Raw genomic sequence first — 20,232 nt, 5'->3', positions numbered from 1 at the left:
CCAAGACCACAATATAATAAATACAACAACTTGAACGAGATGACTGTTGCATCGCACTTTTTATGAAATTCCTGGGGAAAGTGTTAATGCAAATGTCACGATAAAATCTAAAGCGGAAGTCCACTGGGTACTGCAAAATAGAGCGAATTGTAACATTGTACACCCGTGCCATGATATAAAAATGTCTAATTTCGAGTTCTATCAGCCTCAAGTGTCGAGTTTCGGCGGTGGTATAAACCTCAAGGATAAATTGCCAGACTAAAACTGCTGCTGGCTGTAACTGCTGTCGTCCGTTCAGCATTCTCCAAATTATGGGAATCCATCTCATCATCCATTGAGCCGAGGTTGTGGATTTAATGTGCAAACAGAAACAGTTCAGCAGCAGGATGAGAAAGTCCTAACCAAACCAATGAGGATGAACAGCATCGGAAGCGGAAAGAAAGCTCGGTCAGATCGATATTGCCACATGCCATGTACACATGGATAGCAAGAGGGGAGCTCACTAAGCACGATGTACAGAGTTCAATTGGGTAGCCTCTGTGTATGTGCATTAAAAAAATACACACCTGCAACATCCATCCTATGGCATTATTGCTTGGGAAAATAAAAGTTATCAAGTTCGGAGGATCCAGCTCACTTTCCTCACTTTCCCATGGGCGAGTTGTAAAAATCCTTCTCTCTGATCTACAAAACCGATTTACCACTTTCTACATACATGCGATGCGAGTACTACGGCTGGCATTGCAGCTTCTGGTGTGCTGTTGAGATTAGAATTGAGTACAGAGCGATCTCCTCCAATTTTATTGGTGTCTTTCATATGCTCCCCATGATGTAGAGAGAGACAGTGAACACTTGTTCTTTCTTAACTGTTACTATCTATTACTCAGGGAGGAATCCATTCCTTAATAAATCACACATATTGCGCTATGTGTCCTCCGATATGGTCCGCAATGTTTCCTGAATTGAGTGCACGTATGTGTGTATCTACATGACTGTCCACCCTACTGAAGTCGAAAAGCTATATCTTCTTCGACTTCCCACCCACCCACACACCCAATAGTAGTCACCCGTGCCTACATGCACTGTCACCCGTGGAGAGAGTGGAGCCCACAGGGGTTTTATAAATTGCATCGTCAGAATCAGTCTCAGAAATATTATTAATCGATTAATTTCCCGTGATTTCATCTTTTGAATGAGTTTGCATCCAATCCATCGGCAATGAATGCTGGTACTCGTGAAAATGAGTCTTATTCATTTTCCCCCAAGTTGAGGACTTTTGAAGTGAAAGGAAAATGAAATATTGATTCCTGTCAGTTTCAAGGGTTATTCATTCCAAATCCTGTTAAGATTGTCTGCGAAAACCTCTTTTCTGGATCCTTTGTGAAGGTGGATCCCAAAATCTCTCTCGCAGGCTCTCCCTCTCTTTCTTCTGGTAGATTTTCGCGTAATAATGTAAGCGTAGAGAAAGTCTCTCTGTGTCTGTGTGTGGACTGTGGACCAGGACTAGGAACCAGCTGAATCGCGTGAAAGATGATGGACCGGATGGGATCCGGAGAAAGTTGCAAAGCTCAACTACTTTTGAATGACATTAGCTCGCTGATCTTACCTACTTTCGACCGAAAAATGGATGCATGGATAAAGAAAGTCGAGAGGACGTGTAAATCTTGAAAACTTACCTATAGGTAGGCAACTGGGTTAAACTTAGTATCCTATTATCAATTTCTTCGTGATTTAATTGGGGAGGCTGAGGTGGCTGATGAGTCGTTGGTTGAGGAGGTTGTGGGAGCTTGAAAGTCTTTGGGTTGAATGGAGGGTATGGAGCCGTCTCGAATTTGGGAGTTGTTGAGCGACGATAGCACAGTGCCATCATAGCAAATAAGATAAATACCCCTCCCACCACAGAGACCATTCCAAACACGAGGATAATTGTGTTTGACCCATCTTCTGGGGAGTTCTTGGTAGTGACCCTGGTGTTGGCTGAGGTCGTGATATTAGTCGAGTTTTCTATCGGAGGCAGGGGTGTGGCTGGTCTTTCCGTGGTTGGGAGCTCTTTTCCTGCCGTGGAACAATCTGAACCCTCCCAAGCGTCGAAACAGTGACAAATGTTGACATTTGAACAGTCGCCATGACCAGAGCATTCGAGTCCTACATGGTTTGACGGACATCTCGTATTGTCCATATAATTTGCAAGTTTGACACAGGTTTGATTCATGCAGATCTAATACGCATTGATTGGTAAACGTTAATTTCGTATTAGAAATATTTCAAAATGTGTGGCACTGGTGATTCTTAAAATAAATTAATACCATTTCTTCCCCACACCGCGTCCCGTCTCGAACCAGTTCCAAATTTGCGGCTGCAGAATCACCCTTCGGGCTATTTAAATTTTTGCACTCGTGTTCTTGTCTATCAAGTGTGAGCACAATCCTAGAAACAGTTGTGCTTGATAAGGTGCTTTGTAGTATGGGGTTTGAAGTCCCATCTTGACATTGAAGAGACCCACACATCATGTTGGATCGAGTGCACTTTAGATATCCGCCATAGACGTCACGACCACAGTGCCCATTATAATGACCACCCATGTTGAATTGCTGGTAGGTTAAATAAAAATGATAGTTATGGTGAGACCTATGTATAATGGATAAGTATTCCTGAGTGTGTGTTACTGGGGAATTTTCTTTGTTGAAGGAAATATCACTTGCAATCAAGTGCAACCTTTCGTCACCTACTAATTATACCAAGTGGTCGCACGAGAGGGAATTTTAGTTTCGAGTCTCGGAAAATCAAGTTTTCAACGCTAAAAATATCTGGTATTCAAAAACTATTATTTTTAATTTTTGAAATGTTAATTCGAAATCTTCGTCGCCATCATGGCAAATATAAAGGTGTTTTAGCTCAGATGATAATGACCATGGTAAAGTGCCATTTCGAATGAGCTTGTGCAGGGTGTGAATTTTTTTATGATGAAATAAATTCACACTATTATGTATCTATCATAATAATGAAGTGAAGGAAATTTCTTACTTGGTAGCATGCGTCATCCGCTTTCCGCCCTGAATAAAGAATTTCAATTAAAGGGGGTATTATCTGCACATTTCGAACGCCCAATGTTCGTTAAGTAATTACCTGCAACGTCCCAAATGTGCTTGCACTGACCGTCCAATGTTGGACAATACCCATTAAAGCAATATCCTTCATTCTTTCCACATTGCGCCCCATTTTTTTTGTAGGTGTTTAATGGCTGAAACCAAGAACAGTGATTCTCAAGCTTTCCATCAAGCTGATTGTTTATTACACACACTCCCGTGGTCACTGTAACAGGTACAAAAAGGGTGATTTACAAAGAAGACTTACACATTCACCACTTTGTCCTGTGCAGTACTCTGGAATGTCGCATTCACTTTGCTTTGGCCGACACACATTGTCCGATCCTTTGAACTGGAAGAACAATGAATCGTTTGTACAATTCGTAATTGTGCTTGGAACTGAAAAAATAAGTGCGTGTAACAAGTTTACCCTGCAGTTCTCGCAGCACGGACCTTTTCAAAAGAAAATAGTATTATACATATGCACGTATATATCAATCACCAGATCAAAATTCTGCAATGACAACTTGATGAAGGGGCAAAGTAGCAGGATGTTAAGTGGTGCAGACCCCAGCGAAAATTTTTATGAGAAAATCTTAGCCATGGGGCAGCATGAAGAGAGGGGCCAAGGATTCCCCTGCCTTGGACATAACACTCCCGTAGGAGTGGATGATATCTCCTTAACAAGTTCGCCATTGCAGAATTCAGACCGCAGGAAAAATAGGAAGCTTACCTCCAGTAGAACACTGAGCTGAGGTTTTGAGCCTACCAAGCAATTTCGTTTAATGTATTTTAATTCAACAACAGCACAACTCAGGATATCCTCAGATATGCGTGTTTACCTACCTGCACACTAATGGTTCGCAACATGGGTCCTTTGCACATTCCTGAAGGGATCCACAATCACCTGAAATAGTTTGAGTGTTAATGTTCATGCTTCGTTCTTTGGTGACTTGCGTCATAGTTAAACTTCAACATTGGCGCAAGTTGCTATAAACTCACTTTAAAACTTAAAAAAGAGTTAAAAATACTTTGCTTACATTCTTCTCCTGGCTCGGTGACTCCGTTTCCACAAGTTTTGTGGATCGGCTACAAGATAAAAACATAATAATTAACAAAAGAGGAAAGTATAAGAAATAAATTGACAATGAAAATTCTCATATTTTTTCGTACGTCAATTCTACCCGGCATATTAATTAGACACATGGCATGACCGGAATTTATGGATGTGAAATATGATTTTCTATCAGAAAAATCATAATTATTAGAAATTACTCCATTTATAAATAAATCTGAAATATTACCTGGAACAGTCTGAAAATCTGTAGTTCATCAAAAATTGATTAGTTTGAGAAAATTGACAGTGGTGGAATTTTTATTTAACGTGTAATTAAGTAATAAAGTTTTGCATATCTATGTAAACCTACCTGTACGGCTGGATTCCATCTTGCCCAACTATCTTCTCACTAAAATAGGATTCATGAATGTTAATATAGCTAAGCCATCTCAATTGATTTTTGCAATTTATGTAACTCTACAATTGTACAATTATTCTTTCCACACACATTTTCTAAATAGTTTAAGGGAGATTACCTCATAATGCACCCGTACCAATTGGGACAATGACATCCATCACCCGAAGCTGTGAACATATGCGTGGCAAATTATCAGTAAATATATCTAAAATAAATCGCGATTAATAAATCTTACCGTCTTGGTCATGTCCCATATTCAAATTATGTCCGATCATATGGGCCAAAGCAACGCCAGTAATATGAGGCCTATTGAAATACAGATAAATATTAGACAAATACCTTGATGCATCTTTAGTAGCATTGAATATGGAGAGAGAATTCATTTTTCGTGAAAATGCTGTCCGTTACTTACTGGTAAATGCTTACATCCGTTATCACTCCCATCGCTTTGGGTGTACAAATGGACCTAGAGGTGAAAACAAGGAGCGTGTATTTATACGCAATTGGTTGATTATCGTGCACACATATCAAGAGTAACATTACATTGGCACACCCATGCCGGACTCGGAAAAATTGATTCCGGAAATCAGCATTGTGGAATCTTTGTTTACGCTGAACAAACTCCGTGGACCTAAAAGTAGAATTAAAGAAGCTCATCCGTTAACAGTTTCTGGTAAAAAAAAATCTCAGTTTCTATTCGATAACTTTCCCCAACCACTCCTACTTCCACATTTGCTACTCATGATGACACTGCTTGGCAAGAAGGATAGTCACTACTAAATGGGCGTATTTCGGTACATTCTTCACTTTTCTGGCTCCATCGTTCTCGAAAAAGAAAGTTTGCCCAAAATTTCTACTTACCGGAATTTCCATGAATAATTCCATAAAACATTGATCGTAAATGTTGAAAAATGTATCGTATTTTTTATCAAGTGCGACTACACCATTATTCTGTACAACGACTACGGTGGTGGCAGGTAAAAGCGGCACCGCACTGATCGGAAATGGGGTTGTGGTATTGGAGAAAGTTTTATACATGGCCCGACTCATTACCATACCATAGTAATCAGTTAGACGAACGAGAGTTTGCCGTAAGTCATCCACTCGATCCACCCCAAGATGATTATTTTGATGCCAAGTTTCCACATACACCACGGAGATGGCCGTATTCAATTTTCGAAAGTACTGTAAACCACAAGGGTAAATACTCAAACAAATAGGTACATAGCACATTCGAAAGGGCAAGGGAATTGGCACAGTAGAATAACACAATTAATGGACATTCAAATCTGCCCAGTCTGATGTGCTAAGTATTTTCACATGCAAATTTTATCGAATCTTTACCAAATCAGCAATGTTGACAATCTGCAGGGCATCATGAATTACTTGAAGACGTGTGGACCCATTTCTTTTGTCGAACTGCATAGTACAAATGAAAAATGAGATGGGGTTTGTACACCTTTTCTCGGAGAAAGTTTTATGCCTATACGTATGTATGTATGCACATAAGTAAGGACATATATAACTGGATGTATAGACTTGACGAGGAGGGAACAGGAACGTGTATGTGCGTGTACTATGCTATGATATCCAACGGTGGTGGTGGTGGTACTTAGACCAAGAGATATTATTATCATCCGACAAAATGGAGGAGAAAAATGGGAGACGACGGCGACGTAGGTGTTGGTTTCTGATCTGCTCTTCACTTACGCCAGACAAGGAAATTGATTGAGTCTTTTGGGGGAGTGTTGGAGAAAACTGCTTCGAGCTCATGACATGAAGACATTTCATTCTCATAATGAAGCAGATGAGGCAGAACGAAAAAATAAGGAGCCCTACCTAGAATTCTGGTGTAATGCGGATATCCATGGAAGGAGGAGGAGGAGGAGGCGAGAGGGAGTAAATTAATTGCTGCAATGTCCTACCACTTACGATGATACATACGAGTTGTACCCATACTCATACATTAGCATGCATACTAATCCTAAGATACGACGACTCTCACCATAGCTCGATCCAACAGAATGGCCAATTCAATGAAGTACTGGGGCTGGGGTCCTTTGTCCTCGCCTCGACGAACTACATAATCGCTACTACCGCCGACTAATCCTGAGGGCATGTTCCATTCAAACCCTCGCTTATTTCCACACGTCTGTCGACCAACGGATTTTGCTTCGAACACGATGTGAGGGTGGTTGTTCTGTTGGAATTTAGCGATAAAATGGGGTGAAAGTCACGCTTTTAATTTATCCACTATCGCACAAGCACATACTCATGGTTCTGACGGGTGACAGCAATTTCAAAAGGTAACCTCTCAAACCTCTCTAACCTGTCAAACCTCTTTTATCGCTCAAATGAAAAAATTACTATATTCAAAATGGGAACAAAAATGCTTGACTTGAAGCAAAATGGATTGAGTGTGTGTCACTTCAAAATGCCAATAAGTCTCTCGTCCTTAAAATAGCAAGCTGTGCATGGATTCAAAACTTGATGGATGAGAAAGTGGGCCAGAGAAAATTTGGTTGAGCGTTGACTTTAATAACAGTTGTTTAAATTCCTTGTATAAATTCGACAAAGCCTTTTTAGATTAATTAGCAGCTGAAAACAAGTTAATGCAAATAACTTAAATTCCTATTTTACTATGCAATTTCTCCAGAAATTTGAGACTGTGGTTCTACAGTGGTTACGACGACGCAAAGCAAACCAGATTTTGCGTTGGGAATAATAAACTGAATCTCTTGTGAGCAATAAGGATGCAAATTTGAGTGGGTGAATGGCATTCAAAGGAAATTACTCGTACCCACTGCCATTTAATATCACTGATCACTTGTGATCATTCATTGTCATAAATAAACTTCTTGTTAATGGAGTTGCACTTTGTCGCGTTGAAATGCATCATTCTATATTTGTAGCTTTCGATTACATCCTAAAATGGGCGTTTTAGTTGGATTGTGTGAAATGGCTTCTGTATTTCACGTTTAGAGAGAAAGCGAAGAAAATCTTTAATGCGCTGAGCATGGCCGACTTTCCCTTGAGTGCATTCCACTAAATGAGATGGAATCAGTGGAAAGAAAAAAAACGATAAATTGCACGCAAGCAAACAGGAGATGAATCGTTGTCGTTGAGAAAATAATAGTAATAAATTGTTGAATTAACACGAGCGTTTCTGATGAATGAGATTGCTTACGGAAAGGTCTCCACCGTAAAAGGGATGAATGATAAACGTTTCATTCCTACGAGAATCAAATAGAATAAAATCAACTTATTACTGAAATTTCCGAGATTTTTCATCTGGTGGGACATAAAATTTCATACACTTCAATAAAACATCACAAAATGTCGTACGTACCCCATATGAATTATTCCGGACAGTCCATTGCACGTTCGGACGGCCGCTGCTGACCACTCCAGTCCCTCAACGTTCCCGTGATAATAACACATTTCCAACTCATTTCTCTCCCTTTGTTCAGCTGTATTATGGAAATAAACCAATGTATTTATTCTGTATTCAATGTAAATGTAGTGAATAGAGTACTTGCCTGCTCCAGAAAATATATGTTTTTGTAACACATTTGGTGCAATTAATGGCGTGTTGAGCTCCAGAATCAGCCGGAATTTGTGATTAAACGCTTGGATTATAAAACTGGTTCTATGATAATGTTTTCCCGTCTGCAAGAAGAGTAAAACATGCGACACTTTAGTTATGTGGAATTATTTTGCGACAGAAAATGTATAAATAAATGGACACATTATAAAGTGCATCCCATTATTCCTTTGACCATCCTGACAAGCACCATTTAAATTGTATGTATGTATTCAGTCTACAATTTTGCTTGAGATGCAATTCACTGATGCATCCTTCCTTTCTCGCTATGAAGAACGACGGCGTTGTCGACTGTTTTATTACAGTCTCATGCAATTTACCAAATTCACTCACAATGATTAAAGATCCAGCAAAACGACAATAAGTTGCTTAGTTCTGTAGCAGTAGTTGCTAGCGGAGCGCATGAAAGCATAAGAACAAAGTTCCTATCTCTATGATGGAACTGTTTATTCTCAACTCTCATCTTGGACCAACTAGTCGGCCATTTTACCGTGATGATCTGCCAGGTAGTTGCTCTATGCCCCACAGCATGATGGTATACATAGGTAGGACATTTTCCTCGTTTTTGTTTCTCGCCAGAAGACCAAGACATTTCACTTGCTAGAGCGAGAATCTAAATTATACCAAGCAGAAAATACAACAGGGAGGAAAATAAATGCTTAGAAGCCATTAGCGAGGAAGTGAAATTCATTAAAGATCACAAAGACGGGAGCAAGAAAGGAATAAACTAAATCAGACGTGGGGAAGGAAACAGGAGGTAAATAAACGACATTTTAGAGACTTTCCTGCTGCATTACAGTGCCACTTTCCCTATAGCGTTCCTCACCTTCCGAATTTAGAAGTCTTTCCAAACAAGGAATAAATAAAAGCAGAGAGAAAGCGGTTGTTTGGAAGAGAAGAGAGGGGAAAATTGTTCAATTTCAGTTCTATTAATTAATAAATAACAAAAAGTTATTTTTCGAGTTTACGACTAAACTATTGGCCATCACGATGTAATACGATGTAATACAGCACGTTATTATGCACGTGACTGTGTGTGAAGAGCTACATAAATATGTATGAACAATCAAAAATAACAACTTATTGCTTGTGTATATTTCAAATGGTATCTGACTGGATGTTATATTGTACCTCGTCCTATTTTCATTACCAATCCATCGCTCTCTATTCCATGTTATGGCAAATCGAATCATGCGAATCAATAAAACTCAACTGCCTGAGCGCAAAGAGATTTCTTCTCACGGGGGGAGGGGAAGTTAAAAGTGAAAGGAAGGAATTTGTCGTCCACAGCAGCGAGTAAAGCAAAGCAAAAAGCAGTGTTACATCATGCATCTCCTAAGCAATATCGAAATCTCATCCTCTTATCTCGGTTTCCAATGAAATAGTAGCGACATAGGAAGAGAACATAAATGTTATGATTTTCTCCATTTTCACAGCAAATGGATTTTCTTGTGAACTGCTGCACTTGATATTTTCTATTTGATTCAGATTCAACGCTCCTCCTCAAACGTTGTCAACATCATCGATGGGAAGCGAAATGCCGAGAGAAGAGAGAGAGAGCTCGCAGAGTAATATGTACAGAGTTTACGTTACTGAGGAATGGTAGGCATGCGACAGGATACATTGCCTGGTGAGGATAATGTTACTTATCTAAATCTATAAAAAATCCTGGGTATGGTTTGGTTGGGTGCCCAGACGTGGCGGAGGAGCCAATGCCAGCGTTGGGAAAGTTTATGGACACATTCTATAGAAATTTACGATCTGGCAAAGCCATTTTCCATTTTCTTCTGTTACGTGCCATAGGGACAAGAAAGATCACGAGATACTTGTGTTCAAGGGGCTTCTAATCGGAAAAAGTGTGTTCCTGCAGATTTCTACAAATCAATCATTTTTCCTGTATCGTCTTCACTGATTTCCGCTCATGATGACTCAAAATGGTCTTCAATGATGTTCCATATCTTCACACCACCATCTTGGAAAATCATCAACATTCTGACACTCGACTCATCTCATGACCACGCCACCCCAGTGCCTACCCGTCCATGAGTGCAGCGACAAAATGGAGAATGGCAAAACTGATTGAAGGGATGTTTTCGAATGCATAGAAATATTTGATCTCATCTACGCGTTCATTTCACATTTGAGATGCGTATGTACATACATACTAACAACATCTGAAAGTCTACAATATATGAAATCTTTGGGTGAAATGCTAGTTAATCCATCGATAGAAAGTCATTTCGTGTATGCGAAATGTAATTTTTCTTGAATTTGTCCCTCTCAATTTGTACATGTCTCTGCCAGGAAATTTCGAGCAGAACGTACAATTTGTATAGAATATTATATTTGCATGAATTAGTTTAAGTCGGATTGAATTTAGTGCACAATTTCATTTCTACTTTCTTTGAGTTCAATTTTTATTTTATGTGATCTAAATTAGATTTGAACTTCAGCATAATAAGATTCATTAGGTGTCAAAGAAAAGGTTAAATTGCAGAGGATATGGCGTTTGGCACATAGGTGAGGAGCAAGAAAGACATGAAATATGCTAATGAAGTTGTCGCTTCAGGTACTACCGGAGTTGCGAGTATGTATGTAGAGAAGAAGAAGTCGTTATGCAAGAAAATAGATTGAAAAAGTTCACAGGCAGGCTGACTGATGGTTGGTCGGATGTCTCCTCAGGAGTGTGAGTGTCAATTTGGTGGTTGACTTGACTTCAGGTTGAGCTTTCTCCGTGTTAGTTACCTCGTCGTCGTCATCTCTCTGCTAGTTGGTCCATGCTGACTTTTGACATTTTTGGCTAACTTTTCAAGAAACCAACACATACATATTTTTATGAATGCATGGGTATATATGGCGAGCTTGTGATGAGAAAGGCACCTCAAATTCTCATTTTTCCCACCCGGATTATATGTTATTTCTGTCAGCCAGTCGTCCTCGTCCTGCATCTACATATCTATGGATTGGATACCGAAGCACCCTCCGGTTTTCCGTCTTGATCGATTTATTCGTTCTACTTCCGAATCAAGTATCGTGAAAATTCCTTTAAAAATCGTTTTTAACTGGAGAGCTTGATAAATACGAATACCGAGACCGCCTCAAACACTTCTTCTGAATAATAGAAAAATGTGCACTTTTGTCCAAGATGCTTATATATGCTTTTATTTGCACAATTTGTTTGCATGTTTATTTTTGTTTGCCAGCTACTAAAAGTTTAATCTGAAAGTATGTTTGTCCTACCGAATTCTAAAATACGAATCAAGCATTTGTATTTTTACCTCAACTGGTGTGTTGTCAATTCGAATGCTGCCTGTGGTTTGGGGAGAGATATGAAGTTTGAGGTTATGTCGAGTCGGTGTATTACAAGTTTTGTTTGAAACTAAACTTGATATAGAGATTTGACATGTTTTATAACCACATGAGGTTTTAATAGTTCACATAGCTGTCCTCATCAGTCATTGTTTCAAAAACGAGCTGGCATAAAAACAGAGTGAGTCTAAAATTTGTCACCTTCAAAATGTCATAATCAGCTGACATGGCTCTAGTTGATTTCCACATTTGGTATGCGAAATATTAACGTGTTTATTTTTGTAAGTTTTTCAGAAATTGCATGTGGTCGACACATATTCAACGTTGCGCCTAGCTCGAAGTATTGTATGGCTGTACAAAATATTGACAAAACATTGGTGTACAAGCAAGCAACAGCGTTTCTGCCCAAAAAGTTAGCGGGAGGGCGACGCAAAGCAATAGGATTTCTTTTCTCTGTAGACTGGTCGTAGTTCGAACTAGGAACAGTAAGTCCGGCCCTGAATTAACCGATCCGGTTGATAAGATCGGATACCTTATGATAATTTTAGGATTGGTTCCCAATCCTATGCGATTATATCCTTCCGAGATTCACTTGGCATTCATATGTATAACAAAACTCGTCCTACTACTACACTGTGGGCCACCGGTATGGTACGGGCAAAGGGAAGGGGGGTAACGAGTCCATCGCCCATTCAGTTACCAAGAAATTCCTCACCTACGAAAAACTTTGAACTCAAATATCTCAAAATGGAGCAGACGAAATGACCTAGTTGCAAAAGCAAAGATAAACTAGATTTTTGGCTCTATGTTTGGTAACGGAATCTCGTAACTCCCCCCTCCCTTTGTCCATACCGCCACACAGAGGCCCCACAATGTACTGCGGTTCTCTATCACTCTGGCCATCATATGTCTCAATTTATATTCAACTGTCTCAACTATCTCAATCTTCAATATTATGCTCGGCAGAAGACCACAATGAGAACCACAGCCATCCCGAACAGTCAGGTTTTGCTTCTAATGTCACTTCCATTCAGTATTGCTTAAGATTATTGGAATAATCCGTCAAGGGATTAAATCATACAAGTTAAATTATTGTATTAATGCTGACATTTGCATGTCTTGCTGACGTTTAATTTTGCTCGAGTGACTGTGTGATATGACATGTCCCGTTGGAACGAATGTATAACATTAGTAACAAGATATGTACGTATGTATGCATCAATAGTGCGTCTTAAAAAAGTACAAGGAAATTATACGTACCCTGCCAAGTTGCTGAGTTGCCTGCATTCCTTGCGGTTGTGATCGTTGCGACTTACTGTTTCCTTCCCTGGTTGACAATCTGTGGAAACAATGCCCAAATAGTGATAATATTTTCATGTTCCCAATTAGCATTTCTGTAAGAATGTACGTAAAATATAAGTAAGTTACCCCAGATATTGATGGTGACGGAGTTGAACTACATTCACGATCTGATAATAATCCGATCCAATGCTTCGAATCAGTTCCCGATTCACTGGGTAGTCGTTTATGAGCCTCTGGTACTCTCCTGAAATATTGAAATTATGAATTCAATGTGATGCCTCATATGACTACACTAAAGCGTCCAATTTATTTGAAATGCTGGGTTATTTTTCAGGCTTAGGCTTGACTGTGAGTTCAAAAAAATATACATTCTTAAAACCTTAGTTAGTGAAACTACCAGTAATACTGAATTAAATGCCATGATGCCAACTGAAATCTCGGATTGGATCAATCCGATCAAATTGGATCAATTGGTACTCTCCAGTCACCAATCACCATGCAATCAGCATTTTTGGCTTCAACCTTGCGACACCAGATTAATTATCAATCAGCTTCCTGTAATTTAGGTCCCCTTTGAAGATGAGCACATTATTATGCTGGAACATTGTGGAATCGGTAAACATTTCACCAAAAGGGGGAGGACGAGAGTGGAATTAAAAAATCAATGCATTCTCAATTTGCCTCGGGTGTTACACCAATATGTAACGTAAATCTTTTATAAATGTACCAAGTGTGATTGGCCAGTTTGTTCTAGCAGTGTGAAAGTGAGATCGATCGATCCTGTGGATGCTATCCAGGTAAATCGTTGAATAAACACGTCCGTTTACGAGTAATGAGATGAAGTCTCGTAATTAAAGTGGAAATACACAGGTCAAGTAGGGTTAAGAGTAAAAATGCAATTAATTAATGGGCGAAAAAGTATGCATAAATAATAAATAACATGAGAAGTCAAATTTGACGAGACGATGTCTATATTTAAACGTTTATACGATGCAGCCCGATTTTTTAAGCATAGCCCCGGGGTAGTAACCCCCTTTCAAATGCAGGAAAGGGATTGTCGAATCGACCGTATTTGGCACCTGGTTAATTTCGACAGCTTCACAATCTCAACACATCGTAACCGTGAGATTTTACTAATTTTAGTACGCTTCAGTGCTCCATTATTATTTATTCAAGTACAAAATAAGTAAAATTTTGCACTTGAATACACTTATTCATCAGTATTTGTAGACACATATTTATACGCCAGTAACAATCGGAAGGATAATAAAGGAACAAGTTATTTGTTTGTCTCAAAAACACGAATTATAATGTTGAAACTACTATTGCAGTGCTTCTGCTAGTGTTCCGTTTGTATCGGATCTTACAAAGGCTGCTGTACATATGTATCACTTGAAAGGTTTGTTTGACTAGGGAACCGAAATTGGTAATAATTATTCATAATTACATCTAAAAACAACAAGCATGCTATACATAGTTTTTCGTCTCATTTTGACGTCGTCGTCTGGTTTTGACGTCTGTTTTATTAAGAAAAAGCACGTTTTTCCTGCTGGTTATGTGTATTGTATCACACGACTACTTTTGATACGTTTCCGAAAATATATACGTATGATCAAACTCAAGCGCGTCACGGCTATTTGGTTATTATCAAGAGGGAATGGCCTATGCAATTGGGAGCATTTTTCGAAATGCAAGATTGCCGTTGGGACAGCAGGTAAGCACGTCGATACTAGAGTCAAGGAAGATTGTTTTATTGTGCAGTTTCATATTTAAATAACTAAACGGATAACCGGCGATTCTAAAATCTCTGGTACTCTCCTACAATTAATCATCACGACCATAGAGTATTAGTGCTTGAATGCGTATACCCCTGAAAAAGAAGAAGACATGAAATAACTTTTCAGCAGAAGAGAAGACGGATGTTTAACGTTTGATTTGGCTGCATTCCCACTTCATACTGGTTACGAGACCATGCTTTCCCCGTGCTTTCATTGGAAATTCTGAGGCACCGTCCTCAGAACACTTCGCCCATTTCAATGGGAGCACAAAAAAGTATAAAAAAAAGTGAACTACAAGCAAACAATATGTAACGCCTACCAATAGTCAAAAAGCAAAGTACCCGGTTCCCTTTGTTGTTGGGAAAGTGCTTGAGAATAAATTGTAGCTTTTGGCTGACAAGATTCTTATTTTATATTTTCTCTTTTGTATGACACGACTCTGCACAAAACATCTGTGCATGATAAGCCCTCTCACTGTGCTTCCACTCTGCGTCCTCTCTCAACCTCTGCCCCATTGTCAATTTCAAGGCTCTTTCTCGTATTCCATTTCCACAAAATGCGAAATATTCCTGCTGAGACTATTTCAGCCATTTTGCATGCCACAATAGCAGAGAAAGCAATTTAGCTCATCCTAATCGAAAGACGTCATACATGCCGGATTATGTGCATCGTTGAGGAACTCTTCAAGAAATTCTGAACCAAATATCTCCTCCTCAAACGAAGAGAGAAACAGCAGGTGCAGGTGCAAACAGTTGTTGGTTAGGTGTTTCATTAGTATCACGTCGATGTATATGCATGTGGGCCACAGAACATCAACACACTTCAACAAGCAGCAACTTTCTCGTCCACATTCTCCTCATCGCTGCTTAACTTGCTGTGCGCATCCACTCTCTAATAACGAGTAACAAATCAGGCTCGGCCCACGTAATTCCAATTAAAACAGTTTAAAATGGATATTGATTTTACACTTGACTTTCTCCGTAAAAGAGAAAGGGCGATGGCTCGATGGCTGCTTTCTACTGCCGAACCTAATGTTTTTTTAGTATACGTAAGTACACATATACTCGTATAAATAGTATATGTAGCATAAGATATGTATTTATAAGCAATCCGTTTGCTTGTATCATCAGCATACTATCGATTTTTGGCTCAAATGAAAGTCCAACTTGATATTACATGAGCAATCAGGATCAGAAGAGGCTTGGATTTGGGTGAAAAAATCCATCCATCATGGTTGTTTATATTCGGATAAAGAGATTGCATCCCAGCAGTGGGGCTTCATATATAAAAATTATATGTATGAAAAACTAAGAAAAAACAAGAAGTTGAAGAAGAGAGAGAGAAGTTGTGGCACTTGAATATTCAAGTCACTAGCCATGGGATCCAATAAGCACGGGCTTTCTTCGTATTTGCTTAAGTTGACCCTTTTGCTAGGCCCCAGAATATGAATGCATGCACATATAGGATAAACTCGTAGACTGTTTATTCAATTTTTGAAAGAAAAATATGGAGGCAGAAATCCAAAACACCTTCAAGACTCGCCAGAAAATAAGTAAAACTAAGGAGTTTGCTTAGTGTGAGCCAAGAAAGAGAAAGTTTTGGAGTATGGTTTACATCTGCTTAGCAAAATTTACAACACATTATATGCTTTTATATTCCTCGCATTACATGTTCAAGCTCAAGGAGCGTTCTGGAGTTTAGGTTTGCTGAGTGCTCCGCAGCGATTTCCTTCAGAATAGAAAGACGAAACTAATTTTGCATTACAAATCCTATTCTAGAATTTCCAAGAAACTTGACGCGAGAATAAACTTCTCCCGAGACCAGCGTTAAGATCTACATGCTAAGAGTTCTCTCTCCCTGCCTCCTCCAACTCCCGTCCGTGTCATGATAGAATAAAGAGAATTTGTTTAAACACAAGCGTGTCTAAGAATGGTCAAACGTGAAATATTATCATCCATTCTGATCCAACATGAAATGAAGAAGCACAAGCACAATGGAAAATATTGCAAAGGTCCCTAATGTAGCGCAGACAGAGACAAAATGTGATTTTGTAATTTAACAAATCTGCGAATTGCGTGCGTCCACATTACTCATAACTACGTACGTACTGCTCCGTGATGCGCTTCTCCGACTGCCTGAGCCAAACTAATTATGTCGCTTGCTCTTCCATTATTCATTCGGTTTGTTTGTTTGTTTGCATGAACCCTGAAATATTTAATGTCCGTTGTCTCAAAACTGAGGAGTGGACTCTATTTCTCCATTCCTCTCTACTAAACAATATACATGCATTATTCTCTAATTCTTAATTACTCACTTCAATCTATTCTGTAGTACACATTACCTCGTGTACACATTGGAGTGATTTAATTTATGATCCAAGTTTGCATGCCCGCAGCATTTTATAAATTTGCCAGATTAGACTAAACTCTAATCAAATAAAAGTTATGGGCCACTTGGTAGGAAATGCTCATGAGCCAATGCAGCGTTCCAGTTTACGAACCAAAATTTACAACTTATCCTCATTTAGAGAGCAATGTGAAAAGGAAAATAAAATTTGTACGACTATATTAGTTCAAATATAGAATTGAGACTGTCTATATGGGAATAGGGTCACATGAAATAAAGCCAAAAAAGTTCACGTATGTAGTAAAGAAAATGCTGGTATTATTGAAACTGAAGTCAACCGTGTATGTAAAAGTATTCCTCTTCTGGCATCTGGTGGGGGGAATGTCATCGGGTAGAACCGTGACCATAAAATATTTATTACTTTCACCATATGAAATTATGTATCCGGACAAAGATCCACTTTATCTGCCGCCAGACACCGGCAGAAAATACCTTTGGCTAAAAATGCCAACTTTACCAAGACAGTGGAACAGGGGACAATTCGTGACAATGCTCATTATTATAGGACTCGCGTATATACAGCTACACATGCATGTGTCATGTGTAGATATGTAGGTATAGTTGGATAGGTTGAATCGCATGGACACATCGTGGAGACATTGGGAGGCTGAGATCAACGTGATATGCATGAAGAGACAGAGAGAGAAATGGAAAAGTCATCCGAATTGTAGAATCTGGCCATTCATGCACAAAGATCGGGTTCCTTCTGCTGTCCTGTCTTCCTCAGGCTGTGAAAAATAACCAGGTCCTGGTTCTGGTGAACACTCGGAAAATATTCAAACTCGGCATCATAAAATTTCCGAGTTTCACATCCCCACATGCATTACCCATACATACATATTTGGTACATATTTATGTAGTGCATATGTACATAATGCTGATTTAATGCAAAGTTATTATTAGCACATGTATAAAGCAGTATGCTATTTATTAGAGACTTTTATTTGATAATTAATACTACAACAAACAAATCCATCCAGTTAACAAATTAGCAAAAAGGACCACAATTTGTAGTCCTTCACGGATTAGAAAAAAGACGAGTCTGCTGGATGTGATGCCAGCAAAAGAATAAAGATTTGAGAAACTATCGCTGGAGATGCATTAATAAATTTAGTCGTGCGTGTTGAAAATTACTGTTTCAGCACTTGGATGCATACATAAATTACCTTTCTAATTTAATGAAACTGTTGGCTCCATTCTGTAAATTTTTGTCTCTCGGATAAGCGAGACTGAGCTACTTAAGAAAATGAAAAGCCCACAAGCGTAAATTTGCAACCACAAAGGAAATTAAATTAAATTCCTCTGTCTGCATGTACTGTAAAATACAAGTACAAGCAGAACTGCCTGTAAATTGACATGAAAGGAGGAGGAAAACTGTCCTCAAAACACAGAGATACCACTTTGTTCTACATTTGCAGACTTTTCTTCCAAACTTTGCGAAACAAGCATCCAAATTACATTCAAAGGATGACAAACACCTTCTCTCGCCCTGCTTCATCCTTCTCTTTCACTCGGACAGCTTCCAAACTTTCGCCTTGTCATCAACTACTCATTGCATCAGGACGACGTGCTGAAGGGCTGAAGAGAACGAAAGGTGATAGAAATATATTCCACAGTAGCCACTACCGCCGCCATTCCTAAGTACGTATGACCAGTAAGACTCTGGAACTGACGAGCGAGCGTTTATTTTATCAACAATATTAGGTTTCACACAACTCAATGGAACGTTTCAACAGATTTATATGTAAACAGTGAAAACTCGGATAGTCTTCATCACAGAATTAATTTTGGGGGATTCGCGTTGTAATTAGGAAGGTTGAAAATGATTGGTGAAAGGTTTAGCCGATTTAATATGCATTTACCGCAAGAGTATAAACGCTATAGGAATTACCTGAAAATTTTCTCTCCACTACATAAATACGTGTTAGGGCGGATTATTCAGTACTCATAAATACGCGTAGACCAATCACAAGCTTTGAGGAAAAGCAGATTTGCCTTTTGCGAGAATTTATCCTTCAAAAATAATAAATGTCAATATACTACTGACGAAGCTACTTATTTCTTTGATAAAAGCAATCTGAAGATGAACTAAACATAATCCGTCCACATTTTCTTTGCTCGTTTCTGGCATTCACGTTAATTGGTATGGTAAATTGAAGCCGAGAAATGTTTGACTGTATACCAAAGTCTATTTGCTTAGGAGATTGCATATCAAAGCAGAGTCTGAGTGATATACATGCATACTCGGATTTTTAAGAGTTGAGATTGGCAGTCCGGGAAAGAAGCCATATGTTATCGTCTTTCATTGATTTTTGCTTTCTTTCATCTTTGGTTCATTTCCTCGTTATTATCTTTTATTTAATCAGGAGGAGAATGTGAAAGGAAACTGGAAATGTATGATCTATTCGAGTTGTTGCTTGGTTGGTTGATGATTGGCGGTGGTAGAGTCCAAAAATATATAAAATCAAACATTATGACATCAAATGACGATGCCAACCGTATACTTAGCTCGTACCTATGAAAGAACATTTGAAGTTGAAGTCAAGATGGTGATTTTTCTTTGCTCGTTATTCCTTCTTCTCTTCAGTATATTCACGTCAAAGGAAAGAAATAAGATGCCGATGGGAAGCCAGGACGGAGGACCCACGGCAGTTTTAAATTGGACCACGATTACTGCAATTTGAGCAACTCAATTTTTCCCTGTCATTAAGCTCAAGTCCACGTAAAATACACAAAAAGGCAAACCCACCGATATGGGAACAAACGAAGAATCAAGCCATATTTGCCCTTTTAGAGTCCCTGCCTTTGTGAACTTGCGAATTATTCCAAGTTGTGTTCATGCTAACACAGTTCGTTGCAATTTCATTGTTTCCTCTATAAAATTTCCAGGTTATGCAAACGCAGAACGAGTAAAGACATAAAATGTCGCTTAATTTGCATATCCGCTACTGTCGCTCTCCATCTAGACGCGGGATCAAGTTGCTGAACATGTAGTAGCCGTAGTAGTAAGAGTTTATTGCTTTGATCATTTTATTCCATCATTCTGAAGCTGCTCTGAATTCAATCCATTTCATTATAAAACACAAGTGAGTATCGTATATGTACACTTGCTGATGAGTGCAGTTTTTGTGTACTCCGTTATTCCATTAGGAACACGTACTGGATTTAGCTAATCGATTTCTCTTGTTCATTAACATTCTTGAATCATGGGAAATTAGCCTAATTTACTCGCATGTGCTAGCGTGCTGGATGTAGGGTTGAATCATTGTACT

General features: G+C 39.0%; 1 protein-coding gene across 12 annotated transcripts in view; it reads right to left on the bottom strand.

Annotated features, from left to right (window-relative positions):
• Positions 1-20,232, bottom strand: part of LOC110846912 (disintegrin and metalloproteinase domain-containing protein 11) — a 37,240-nt gene that overhangs the window by 4,896 nt on the left and 12,112 nt on the right. For all 12 annotated transcript variants that reach the window (XR_004834266.1, XR_004834268.1, XR_004834265.1 and 9 more), the window contains exons 3-26: positions 12,903-13,020; positions 12,735-12,813; positions 8,101-8,230; positions 7,911-8,031; positions 7,749-7,794; positions 6,567-6,761; positions 5,906-5,980; positions 5,620-5,746; positions 5,105-5,192; positions 4,974-5,027; positions 4,797-4,867; positions 4,680-4,728; positions 4,514-4,552; positions 4,391-4,408; positions 4,260-4,329; positions 4,127-4,175; positions 3,933-3,993; positions 3,820-3,851; positions 3,517-3,539; positions 3,355-3,438; positions 3,127-3,241; positions 3,025-3,053; positions 2,307-2,591; positions 1,677-2,218 (exon numbers count right to left, since the gene is read on the bottom strand). Coding sequence is in view for 8 of the 12 variants with exons in the window: in XM_035849096.1 (XP_035704989.1) it covers positions 1,677-2,218; positions 2,307-2,591; positions 3,025-3,053; positions 3,127-3,241; positions 3,355-3,438; positions 3,517-3,539; positions 3,820-3,851; positions 3,933-3,993; positions 4,127-4,175; positions 4,260-4,329; positions 4,391-4,408; positions 4,514-4,552; positions 4,680-4,728; positions 4,797-4,867; positions 4,974-5,027; positions 5,105-5,192; positions 5,620-5,746; positions 5,906-5,980; positions 6,567-6,761; positions 7,749-7,794; positions 7,911-8,031; positions 8,101-8,230; positions 12,735-12,813; positions 12,903-13,020 (2,500 nt within the window). In the remaining 4 variants the exon portion in view is untranslated. The remainder of the gene's footprint in view (positions 1-1,676; positions 2,219-2,306; positions 2,592-3,024; positions 3,054-3,126; positions 3,242-3,354; positions 3,439-3,516; positions 3,540-3,819; positions 3,852-3,932; positions 3,994-4,126; positions 4,176-4,259; positions 4,330-4,390; positions 4,409-4,513; positions 4,553-4,679; positions 4,729-4,796; positions 4,868-4,973; positions 5,028-5,104; positions 5,193-5,619; positions 5,747-5,905; positions 5,981-6,566; positions 6,762-7,748; positions 7,795-7,910; positions 8,032-8,100; positions 8,231-12,734; positions 12,814-12,902; positions 13,021-20,232) is intronic.

Source organism: Folsomia candida, unplaced genomic scaffold (genome assembly GCF_002217175.1).
Source record: "Folsomia candida strain VU population unplaced genomic scaffold, ASM221717v1 Fcan01_Sc003, whole genome shotgun sequence".
In the NCBI taxonomy this organism is placed as follows: Eukaryota; Metazoa; Arthropoda; class Collembola; order Entomobryomorpha; family Isotomidae; genus Folsomia; species Folsomia candida.
The sequence above is the reverse complement of the archived record's forward strand: the minus strand, read 5'-3'. Positions and strand labels throughout refer to the sequence as shown.